Source organism: Pollachius pollachius (assembly GCF_949987615.1).
Source record: "Pollachius pollachius genome assembly, chromosome: 18".
Lineage (NCBI taxonomy): Eukaryota > Metazoa > Chordata > Actinopteri > Gadiformes > Gadidae > Pollachius > Pollachius pollachius.
Window position 1 is genome coordinate 9,747,089 of NC_136951.1, and position 12,851 is coordinate 9,759,939.

The 12,851-nt window shown below is 48.3% G+C and overlaps 1 protein-coding gene across 1 annotated transcript in view; it reads right to left on the bottom strand.

The window, feature by feature from the left end:
- The window catches only part of pappaa (pregnancy-associated plasma protein A, pappalysin 1a), a 96,706-nt gene that overhangs the window by 14,370 nt on the left and 69,485 nt on the right, over positions 1–12,851 (bottom strand). The window contains exons 17-21 of the mRNA XM_079755433.1: positions 11,837–12,068; positions 9,683–9,830; positions 8,631–8,746; positions 3,245–3,316; positions 932–1,030 (exon numbers count right to left, since the gene is read on the bottom strand). Coding sequence (XP_079611559.1) covers positions 932–1,030; positions 3,245–3,316; positions 8,631–8,746; positions 9,683–9,830; positions 11,837–12,068 — 667 coding nt within the window. The remainder of the gene's footprint in view (positions 1–931; positions 1,031–3,244; positions 3,317–8,630; positions 8,747–9,682; positions 9,831–11,836; positions 12,069–12,851) is intronic.

Consider the following 12,851-nt stretch of genomic DNA (forward strand, 5'->3'; position numbering starts at 1 on the left):
TGCATGTGTGTGTGTGTGTATGCAAGTAAGTATGCACGTGCAAGTTAGTGTTATTGTGTATGTGTGTGCATATGTATTTGTTTGTGGGTAAACGTATGTGTGCGCATGCACCTTTATGGTTCTGAATACCCAACAAGATGTGAGATGTGTGTGAATGCAAGTAAGTAAGCGTGAGAAGGTGTTTGTGTGTGTGCGTGCATGTGCGTGTGTGTGCCTGATAAGTGTGTGTGTCTGTGTGCCTGATATTGATGTGAATACCAAACATGATGCGTATTGACCTCGTGCGGATCTCTGAGGACCGGGAGAGCGGCTGATGTCAGGGACAGACAGAGGAAGCAGTTTAACTGTTTAGCCCGAACCAATGGAACGCATCTGGTGTTGTGGCGGCGGGCGAAGCACAGCGAGGATATCTACCCGGTGGAATCTCAAACAGAAAAGGTTTACCATCAGCTGTGGTCGAGTGTATTTAAAGGGAGTGGTAAGTAAAGTGTATTAAAGGGAAGAGGTTCATGCTAATGTTGACGACAGGTTGTAAGGTCAGGAGGGATTTACAAAAAACAGCCAATATCAACGGGTCATTTTCCGCCATTATAACCATGATGGTTTGAACATCATATAGAATAACTGAATATAGAACAAACGCACTGCAATGACAGACAGCCTTACAGACAGACATACACACAGGTGGGAAGAAGTGGGACCTTCTTGGTCTTGACACTGGAGAGACAGAGACGGAGACGGACAGACAGACAGACAGACAGACAGACAGACAGACAGACAGACAGACAGACAGACAGACAGACAGACAGACAGACAGACAGGCAGACAGACAGACAGCGTTCTGTTGACCGAGAGACAGACAGCGTTCTGTTGACCGAGATACAGAAAGACAGCGTTCTGTAGACAGACAGACGGACAGGGGGCTGTGTACCTTCTTTGTCTTGACGGTGGACTGGCAGCAGTCTCCTCCGTCGTAGTTGCAGAAGGCCCTGTTGTTCACCGAGTCACAGTAGTTGTCTCCCATGAACGGCTGCAGTACCAGGAAACAAAAGGCCAGAGTCATCAGTTATGATGGGTTCTTCTGCTGGCATCACAGCATTCCCATTCGACAGGTTTTTTGCATTCCGTTTGTTTTTTTGTTTTTATGGTTACAGATGCTGGTGGTGGTGACTTTTTATTATTATATTAAGAGTTCAGTCTGAGCTATTCGTTTGATTCCGCGTTTGATCTCGGTCTTAAATAGTTGGCCTTAATGTCGGAGGTTCTAAAAATGAGACATCGTAAAACACTCAGTATACCCACTCCCCATGGAGATTTATTTGTCTGCCCACACCCTAAACTGGGGTTGACAACTGGTTTATCCAGTTGGCCTAAACCAGATGACATCACACTTTAATAGAGTGTGGGGGAATTAATATTTTGCAGACCATTGTAAAAGTCTGCCGTGGCATCTGCCATTCAAACCATGCATCTCTCTTTAGCTGGCTGACTAATTATCACTTATCTGCAGCTAGAACAATGTCTGCTTCTTATTGTTGGTATTTTTTATGTCTGCAACATTTTATGTTAGAATGAAATGCACACATGCAGTCCACCATTCATACAATCATGTCTGATGGATAGATGGATAGATGCCTTGCTCAAAAACATCTGACCATCATCTGGCTACTTTTGAGTCTATGCTTAGAAATATATTGTAGTATAAATACTATAAACACATTATATGCAGTATATAGAGGTTGGATATAAAGTGTAATATCTTGACATCGTTTGAATCTGATAGTTGCCATTAATATATCAGCTTAAGCAGGAACAGCTGAACTTCATTTCCTGGAAATCTAAAAAAAATCCGATTTACAGCCAGGGCTTATCTTGCATGTCATGTTTAATGGTTTGAAAAGCTTCCTATTGTTTCTGTTATGGGGGTCTGCATTAGCTTGTGTGTGTGTGTGTATGTGTGCATGTGTGTGTTCATGTGCGCTTGTCGTTTGCAATTAACTATGCAATCATTAATACATCCGATATGCTAACACAACACAAACATTGCTGTCAATCACATGCATGCTGATGAATTCTCACACTATTACTCACAGCTTGTTTTCCATGATAAACATTTGTTATCGTGACCTAAATTCCCATTTCTAACAAAGAGGGACACTAATATTAAAATCCACTTAACATTAATCTGAAGAGATTGGCATGTCGACTTTCTGCATATAAACCAAGCAAAATGACCGCATGTAAATTCATTTTGGTGAAGGTAAGGCCAAGGAAAGGGGAGGCATATTAACTACTACGACTAAACAAACTGATGGGCTTCGTTCCTTCATTATTTCCTATGTCCTCCAACCTCCTGATCATTCACTATACTATACAGTGAATGAGCAAAGAGTGAGGAAATGAAAATGAAAAATGAGGAAAGGAGCAGTGTGGATTCATTCAAGGACACGGTCTACTGTCGATGATGATAATGAGGTTCTGGGCCAATCGCAACTTCCAGACTTGCTTTAAGGGCAAACAATGTTATTGGACATTCTCGCGTTTACGTGGGAGAATGCGCCGCCGTAGGATGTATTGAGGCCACTTTTGGCTACTTTTCGGGCTTACCACGTATTGAGTTAGTAGGTACTATGGTCAATGAGAATATCTATGAGAGATTGAGGAAGCGAGGCTCTGGCAATTAATGGAACGCAGCCAGCCCTTATTTGGTCCCTAGTGCCTTCCTGCTTCCCTAATGTGGAGATCATCTGTCTTATGTTTAAGGGGAATATACCGGATAGGCAGAGCTAATCAAAAGAATGGATCCTGGGGAGCCAGGCAACATGGCGGCTCTGAGGCTTCTTTTGAATGTGTTTTTCAGGACTACAATGGAAGTCGATGGCACCGAAGGTAGAAGTCCGTCGGACATATGGTCATAACACGACACAGGAGAAATGGAAGGAATGAAATATGGGAGGGGGAGGGGGAGAAGGGTTGTTTTGGACACAAAAGTAAGCTTTTCCTGAAAACACATTTCACCTCGAAGTGAGGCAAATAACAAACCCAAATCCCTTATTTATTGGCCGGCGATGAATCGTGCTCAAGGGAGTCGGAATGCCCTTATTAAAATACCTTAACCTTTATGTGATGGACGAGTAGCACAGAGGATTAAACAGTATTGAGGACACAAGGAAAACAATAAAAACCATGAAAAACATGATTATTACCAAAATCCCCCCCCCCCCCAAAATCAAACACATCTTACCTCACATCCTTTGATGCAGTGGAGCGTCTCTGGGTGGGGATACCACTTCAGCCCCATCGTACACACGATGCTCTGTGGGAGGAGGGGGGGGGGGAGCCACACAACGGTGCATTAGCATTGCATTAATACCGGGGGGGAACAAATCGATGGCTGTATGCAAATAAGTTCTTTGTTTCTGTTCTCCAAACGGCCACCGTCCTCCACATGGACGCCATCAGACTGAAGCTTTTATTGATCAGCCGAGCGGAATGAATGCATATTGACATGGCGTGGCTTGACACAAAGCCAACTCTTTCATAACAATCATGGGGACGGAGTGAGAGATCGAGAGGCATGCCGAGAGAGCGAGAGCGATAGAGGCAGTGAGAGTAAATGATTAAGAAAGAGAGTGATGTTGAAAGAAAGAAAGAAATGGAGAGAGGGAGAGAGGGAGGGAGAGAGAGAGGGAGAAAGAGACAGACAGACAGACAGACAGACAGACAGACAGACAGACAGACAGAGAGAGCTGGAGAAGGAAAGAGAGATATTGGAAAGAAAGAAAGAAAGAAAGTAAGAAAGAAAGAGAGAGGGTGAGATAGCTTAAAAGAATGCAAGATAGAGTAAAGACATAGAACCATCCGTCTGAAATATCTGGACAGAATGTGATCAATCCCACACCCTGGCACTCTCTAATTCAAAGTGTGAATAAACATTGGTTCAGCGGACATGTTAGGAAGGGCGGGCAAAATACGTTGTCGACCCATGTCCCTTTAGCACCTGAGAACACACGTCATACCAGGTTACCTCTTAGGCAGATGCCTGCATGTGGATTTAGCACAGTCTATTGGTGTGTGTATGTGTGTGTGTGTGTGTGTGTGTGTGTGTGTTTGTGTGTGTCTACAAAATGTCCTATGAATGCATTTCCTCCACCTTATTCATCCTTTAGCAGTGCACACACACTTACAACATACATAGAGCAGCAGCTTGTGTGTGTGTGTGTGTGTGTGTGTGTGTGTGTGTGTGTGTGTGTCTGTGTGTCTGTGTGTGTGTTAGTGCAGCAAACACACACACAACATACACAGATCTGAGGTTTCCAATACTTGAGGGTCACACACTGTGTCCTATGTCCAACAGAGAGAGAGAGAGAGAGAGAGAGACGCACACAGAGACACACAGAAAGACAGAGCGAGAGAGGGCCAGGGCCTGGGCCAGAAAAGCAACTGCTGCAAGCTAAACAGAAGCCTCAAGAAAAGAAAGAGAAAGCCAGACTCTCTCTATCTCTCTTTCTCTCTCAATCCTCTGCTGTACATTGTGAAAACATTTTTATTTATTCACTATTTGGGTCGTCGTCACGGGACCGTCCGTCCAACTCGTCTTTAGAGATTGGGACAAGAGAGAGAGAGAGAGTTAGAGAGAGAGCTAGAGAGAGAGAGAGAGAGAGAGTATTTGGCTTCCCTTGTTGTCTCTCTCACTCTCGCTTGTCCCTGATCTCTAAAGACGCGCTGGACGGACAGTCCCGCGACGACCACGACGACGTAAATAAATAAAAATGTTTGGGCCGTGCCCAGCAGAGGACTGCGTGACCTCAGAGGGTCCATTTCCCAGCGTCCACCGTGTCCCAATATCGCACAAAGTTGACGGGGTTTCTTTTTTTCCTTCCCATCCTCCCCCCTCCCTCCTCCCATCCCCCTCCCCACCCGAATCCCCCACCCCCACTCCCCCTCGTTGCTGCAGAAGCTACGTAAGGTATTTTTCATTTCAGTGCTGTCAGCAAATCAATGTAAATAGGAAACATGGAGGTTAGGTAAGGGGCAGGTTGGGGGCAGTGGTGATGGTGATGATGGTGACGGTGGTGGTGGTGGGGAGGAGGGAGGAGGGGGCAGGGGAGGGGGGGGGGTGCATAGGAACACAGCGAACATCTGAGGACAACTGGGAAACTGGAAAAAAAAGGAAAAGAACGATTTCACGCTTTTTTTGTCGCTCTGTTTCTCGCGGCGAGCTACAGTATGTAATTGTGTTTATTAATGTACGTGTCTGCACATACTATCTGTGAGAACGTCCCCCTACGGAATATAAGGCAGAAGTCTCTCTCTCTCTCTCTCTCTCTCTTTCTCTCGTCCTCTCTCTCCCTCTCTCTCTCCCCTGCTCTCTGGTGCTCTCTCGCCCGCTTCCCTGCGATGATGTCATTCAGAAACTCTCACCCTCCCGTTCTCTCTCTCTCTCTCTCTCTCTCCCTCTCCCTCTCCCTCTCCCTCTCCCTCTCCCTCTCCCTCTCCCTCTCTCCCTCCCGCGGCACGGCCGTAAATCTTGATAGTCCATGATTGCGGCCCGGTCTGCTCACCGTACCCGGGATCCTCTCACCGTGCTGAAGTCTCCCCCCCCCCCTCCCTCCCTCCCTCCCTCCCTCCCTCCCCCATTACCCCCCTGGGGCTCTGATGCCACACCAAAATAGCTCTGTACCTCTCCAGCCCCAGCACCACCACACACAGGCGAGGTCACGTCCCTAATACATATTAGCCGTGTATAGAAATAGATATAGAAGTATCTATTTCTATATATAGAAATATATATTTCTACGTCTATATATATTTCTTTTTCTACAAGAGGACTCATTCTTGCAGCAGGCATGATGGACAGGGTCATTTTACTGATAAAGGGTGGAGGAGGAGGGGAGGAGGTGGAGGAGGAGGAGACAAGGAGAGGGGAGGAGAAAGGGGAGGGGAGGAGGAGGGGGAGGAGGAGGAGGGGAGGGGAGGAGGAGGGGGAGGAGGAGGAGGGGAGGGGGTGGAGGAGGAGGAGACAAGGAGAGGGGAGGAGAAAGGGGAGGGGAGGAGGAGGGGGAGGAGGAGGAGGGGAGGGGGTGGAGGAGGAGGAGAGAAGGAGAGGGGAGGAGAAAGGGGAGGGGAGGAGGAGGGGGAGGAGGAGGAGGGGAGGGGGTGGAGGAGGAGGGGAGGGGGTGGAGGAGGAGAAGACAAGGAGAGGGGGGGAGAAAGGGGAGGGGAGGAGGAGGGGGAGGAGGAGGAGGGGAGGGGGAGGAGGAGGAGGAGAGAAGGAGAGGGGGGGAGAAAGGGGGGTGGATGAGATGGGGAGGATGGAGAGTGGGTGGGGGTAGGTGTAGGCCGATGGAGGAAGAGGGGAAAGAGGTGGAGGAAGAAGAGCCGGAGAGAATTCTAAGTGGGTCACACACACACACACACACACACGCACACACACACGCACACACATGCGCGAGGCTGAACGCAACTGGTTTTATAACGGGCGATACGTCAAGGTTACTGATTAAGGTGCGGCACGGAAAAAACAAGCGACGCAGCAAATTACAGTAACTGGGAAAGAGTGCGAACAGCAGTGAGAATATGTTGTTACAAAGTCCTGCTCCTGAAGGCAAAGTTGAAACTAACAGCAGGAAAACAGTGTTGTAGTTGTTGTAGTTGTAAACTACGTTTACTGCCTGTGTGTCTATGTGTGTGTGTGTGTGTGTGTTCCTGTGTTCGTTTGCATGTGCGTGTGTGTCTGGCCTGTGTTCCTGTGTTCGTGCACAGGCAATCGGCTTCACGAGAGCCCAAAAGCCATCACGTGTGTGTGTGTGTGCGCGTGTGTGTGTGTGTGTGTGTGTGTGTGTGTGTGTGTGCGCCGCTCACACGTTTGTGTTCATGCATGTGTGTGTGTATCCAAGCACAACAAAAGCGCCACAAACCTCGAACAAACGAGACACGCTCGAGTCCTTAAGAAAATCCATAGGCATCGATACATGGGAAGGAACGCACACCCAAACCACACAGCACCAGGCCACTTCCCAACCCTCCATTGATTTTACCTCACCACCCCCCCCCCCACACACACACACACAGTCCCCATCTTGTAGCGACCGCGGCCTGCTCTTGCTTATGCTATGTACTATTGTCACTGGTCACACTCACCCCCGCCCTGCCCCCCACACTGCCAGGCATGACTCAGATTACTGTTGAATATAAATCATATCCATTACACAAATCAATTACAAACAGATCATTTCTCCTTCTTCTTCACCTGACCCTTCCCTCCCCCCCATCTTTCCCTCCGCTCTCTCTCCTTAACCCCCTCACAATCTCCTAATGCAGACCTCTGGAAGCCTTGCTGACTCAGCACGAAAGAGAAAAAACAACAACAACAAAGAGAGAGGGGGGGGGGGGGGGTGAGAAGGGGAGGGGGGGAGGCGTGAAAATGACAGAGTGTTCTCTTAGGGTGTCGGGGCTTCTGGTTTTCATTGCTCACGTTGCAAAACTTGGTGTTCCTCCATTATTTTTTTCGTGTTCGTGTTTGAGGGTATTTGACAAATCGGGGATCGTTTTGCGTGGTTAAACGCAGTGCTGGCAACACAAGGCTGGCATCATTTGCGACGAGTATGCGATAAGAAGTGCTACTTAAGTCTGTGCTTTTTTCCACGGCCTTGGTTGAGTTTGGAGTCTGACTCCTAAATTCTCACAAGTTGCCTCCTGTCAAGCTGTGATCGATTTTGTTTTTCACGTGAATTGCTTCTCAACTAAAGCAACCACTGGTGAGATGGGTCGTGACAGAAGGGGAACAGACTAAAAATCAGGGCACTCAATCGATCCCTTTCGTGACTTATTTCTGGGGTGCGAGTCACGCCTCTGGGTTCAAAGCCTTGCAGTGCAAGGAAGTGTGTGTGTGTGTATGTCATTATGCATGTGTGTGTGTAAGTGTTTGTGTTTGATAAGCGCTCAACCTGTAAAGTCTACCAGTTCAGACAAAACAGGAGCAGTGCAGGGCTAGGCTGTTCCACTCCCAGCCCAAAGGGGTTTAATTCCCCAGTGCTGTTTAACCTGTGGGCAAGACACCCCGCCCCCTTTCCACTCTCCTTAATGACATACACCCAAATCGCCCGGACATCGCCTTTCAATTCAAAGCGCCCGAGGTGAATAAACAGTAAAACAAAAATGGCCACGCAAAGAGGAAACTATTCCATTGGAAACGTTCGACACAAGCTGAACACCTGTATCAAAGTACGCTTCCTGTAAAGGTATTTCCCTTTCACCCTAGGTGGAGGAGGAAGAGGGGGGGGGAATATAAGTGGTCCGATGCCACAGGGTGGGCATACAGACAGATGGACGGACGGCAGGCGTAGGAGGGGGAGGAGGAAACTGCTGGCTGTTGATCTCCAGGCTAATACAGCCAGGATGTGGACACGGCCTGTCAGATTCCATGCAGGGGAGGAGTCGCTGACAGAGGAACGGTGTGTGTGTGTGTGTGTGTGTGTGTGTGTGTGTGTGTGTGTGTGTGTGTGTGTGTGTGTGTGTGTGTGTGTGTGTGTGTGTGTGTGTGTGTGTGTGTTGTGCAATGTGGCGGTCAGAGTTGTGAGACAGATGGAAAAACACACACACACACACACACACAAACTGGGGCGTACCTTGACTTTGGGAGGGTTCCTCCAGTGCTCGGTGAGTACATAGTCTGCTGTCAGGTTGCTAGGCAACATCACCACATCGTTGTTACTCTCCCTGCACGTTAGCTCACAGTCCTCACCTGCGAGAGTGTGTGTGTATGTATGTGTGCATGTGTGCGTGTGTGTGTGTGTGTGTGTGTGTGTGTGTGCATGTGTGCGTGCGTAAGTGAGTATAAGTGGATGTGTGTGTGTACATGTGCGTTTGAAAGAAGTGGGGAGGGAGAGACAGAGAGAGAGAGACAAACATTTTATGACATCATCAAACCGAGAGTACATAGAAACCGTGGCCACATCAAAGGCCCCTTCAAACGATGATGTATCACTTTGGCAACAGTCAGATACCTTTGATTTTTGCCCTCTTTTCGATTCGCCTTTGAACATCCCCTCCCCCCACACTCTTTCTGTGATTCTAAGATGAACTTGACAGCTCAACTACAACCGCAGAGAAAGACTAACAGGTGAACTTGACCAAATGGCTCACATCTGGTGATGGATCACGAGGCGTTGGGTGGGCAGAAAGGGGGCTAGGAACTGCACGCACAGACATAAGTACACACAAACACCCGCATACACACACATGTGCATGCACTCCTTCACAAACACACACACATTGTCTGGTGTACATCAAACCAAACACTTGCTACCCGAGTCTTTCCCAGTGCCTTTCCCGGTGTCTTTAATTCGTCACACAATACACACAATAAACACACACAATCTCAGTAACCTGTCAAGCTTACTGAGATTACTGAGGTTACTGAGATGTTCCAACCAAATAAATTATGAGCATGCTATTGGAAGATGCTTTCAGAAGGTGATGTCAATATGTGGCCCGGTCTACACCGTGTTGATTCAAAACCGACACAGACACTTTAATGCTGCCGGCCGAGTTTGTGTGCGTCGATAACTGGCTTACAGGTCCCATACCTACAGCCACGTCATTGGCTGAAGCAAACATTACAGCTGCTCTGCCGAGGACACTAAAGGGAAAGTGTGATTTGAGGGGCTACACGCTGTACCTATGCCGTGGCCTCGCTTGCATGAGTACTGCAGGCTGAAGTGGAGGTTCTGCGGCAGAGAGCACTGGCCCCGGCTCCGGGGACACAGGCGGAAGGAGCCCGTCCAGTTACCGTCTTTCCTGCATCTGATGCTGTTGGACCCGGGGGCCTGGAACACATGGAGTACACGTGCACGCACACACACACACACACACACACACACACACACACACACACACACACACACACACACACACGTACATGTACGCTCACGCATGCACAACGCCCACACAAATGCACGCACGGACACACACAGACATGCGTACACAGACAAGGAGATGGGCAAAAAGATGGACACAGAGACACACAGAGAGAGGGAGAGAGAGAGAGAGAGAGAGAGAGAGAGAGAGAGAGAGAGAGAGAGAGAGAGAGAGAAACACACAGATGCACAAACAGACACAGAGAGATGCACAAACACATAGAGCCACACACAAACACACACACACACACACACACACAGAAACCAAGGACATTGAGTTGCTGTCCCATAAGCAGATGGAGAAACACAATCCAAGTGCTATCAGGGCACCGCATCCAGCCCAGGCAGGCTGGATTAAAAGGTGTATACATTTCAAAATTATGTGGCAGCCAGACTATTCTGGAGATCAATAGCAATCTAATTAGTATGGCGACTAATTGAATAGGGCTGAGGGAGGTGGGGGTAGGCGTAGGAGGGAACGACAGACGGAGGGAAATGGAGGAGGAGGAGGAGGAGGTGGAAGTTGGCAGGGGACAGAAAGGCAGGATGATGGGTGGCAGAGAGAAGAGCACAAGTGCTCTTTGGTAAGAGGAAAAGAGAGCAATTAATCTTCATTGTTTCTAAAGGCAAACTCATTTACACATAGTTACTCACTACAACAACAGCTTAGAGCGTTTTGGATATGGAAATTGGACCACGCCACCTGCAACTATTGGCTCGGTGTTTCCTTTGCGTTAACTTTGTTTTAAATAACACTTTCAATAGTAGTTGTAATGCATTCACTGTGTCTACACTTGAGATAAATATTTGTAGTTTTCTTTTATCAAAGACACATATATTGGTAGATGTTATTATCTTTACCTTGACTTGTTTCGACGGATATTCTTCCGTCTTCATCAGAAGGTCACACGGGTGTATTAGTGTGACGCGTTCTTATCAGCTGATGTTAACGGAGATGTGATCCACCTGTCAGCTTTTTGACTGGTGAACCACAGCAGGAGCTGTGGTTCACCAGTCAAAACACTGACAGCCCCCGTGTGACTTTCTGATGAAGACGGTCACACGTGTCGAGGTAAAGAAAATAACATCAACTAATATATGTGTCTGTGATAAAAGAAAACTATAAATATTTACTTTCGATGGTAGTCTAGCATCACAAGATTAGGAGATACAATTAAGGACACACCCAATCTATTATAAACTTGCTAACAATGTCCTGCACTAATGCGTCCTAGAATTTTCCTATGCCAACCTTCTCAATGCTAACATGCCCGATGCTGATATGTAACAATACCAAAGCTAGCATGTCCTATTGTAACGTTTTCTTTTCTAGAGTGACCTCTGTGACATGTTTAACCTGAAACTTTTCCTGTTAACATTACTCGATTCGTGGTAGCTTGCTAGCACGCTATAAGCTAACACGTCACACACTAACATATAATGCGTTAACACATCACACTCTAACGCGTCACGTGCTAACACATCATGCGCTAACACGTCACACGCTAACATATCCTGTAGGCTAAAGGCTGAGTTATGGTCGACGCAACGCAAGGGGGTTTACGGCCCAATACGTCCTTGCGGGCCATCCTTGCTTCCACCGCAAGGGCCTGACGTGCACCTCCCAAAAATTGTAACTGTGAGGGCTGTGATTGGTCCGCTCACTAAAACCCGACGCAGAACCATCACAGGTTTACGACTGCGTCTAAGTCTGCGTGGTCATTGCGTTGCGTCGACATGGAACCATAACTAAACCGTAACACTTCCTGCACTAACACGTCCTCAACACACGACACAAAGTTGACGGGGTGGCGGCGGGAAAAAACACAAAAGGAAGTAGGCGGGGGTTAGTAAAACAATCGAGAGAGGGAGAAAGACAGACAGACCTGCTTGCAGGGAGCGTGCAGCATCCTCACCGTGTGGGCGGAGCCTCCGGTACCCCCGGCGCCACCCCCGACGCCGCCGCCGAAGACGGAGCTGGCGGCCGGCGGGTCGGAGCAGTTGAGCCGGCAGACGCTGTCGAAGCGGAAGCCGTCGGTGCAGTGGTACGAGCCGTGGAAGATGGCGTGCGGCGCGTCGCAGGTGACGGGCTCGCACGCGCCCTCGATCCAGCGGCCGTCCTCCGTGCACTGGCGCTTGAACGCACGCCTACGCGGGGGGAGGGGCAAGAGGGCGGCGTGAGGGTTTTGAGCGAGGTGGTGGAGGTGGTTTGGCGTGTGGATATGAGGGGGGGTGACATATTATATTATTACCCCCAGGTGTGAGTGTGATTAGCTGTTACAATCGGCCTCTTCTGACATCACAAGTGGGCGTTCCACCTAGATGTGTGATGGATAGATGAGCAACGTTTGTTACAGTCGGTAGACTGATCTATCCAGCCCACCTCTAGGTGGACACGCCCACTTGTGATGTTCTAAACGTCTTGTGATAATAACCCTTGGCTAATAACCCTCACACCTATTGGTGTAATAGGTCACCTTTAAAGGTGACATATTATACCACCAAGTGTGAGTGTGATTAGCCGTTACAAGCTGTTTTGCGAATCGGCCACTTCTGACATCACAAGTAGGCGTGTCTACCTAGATGTATGACGGATAGATGAGCAGCGTTTTCTACAGTCCCCTGGGTAGGCTGGTAGACTGATCTATCCAAGGTACATCTAGGTGGACACGCCGACTTGTGATGTCAGAAGAGGCAGATTTTCGAAACGTTTTTTAATTGGCTAATCACCCTCGCACCTGGGTGGTATAATATTTCACCTTTAAGGTTGTGTTTGCCGATTGAGGGGTTCTGTTTGAGGACGGGAATGGAGGAAGCGGACGTGACGGGTGTTCGTTGTGTTTAGTTTCAACTCTATCTAATTTGATGGCTGAATTCATCTTCGCCATAATACTGGTCTTTCTCGGCAATACATGAAGTCTTATTTGATGA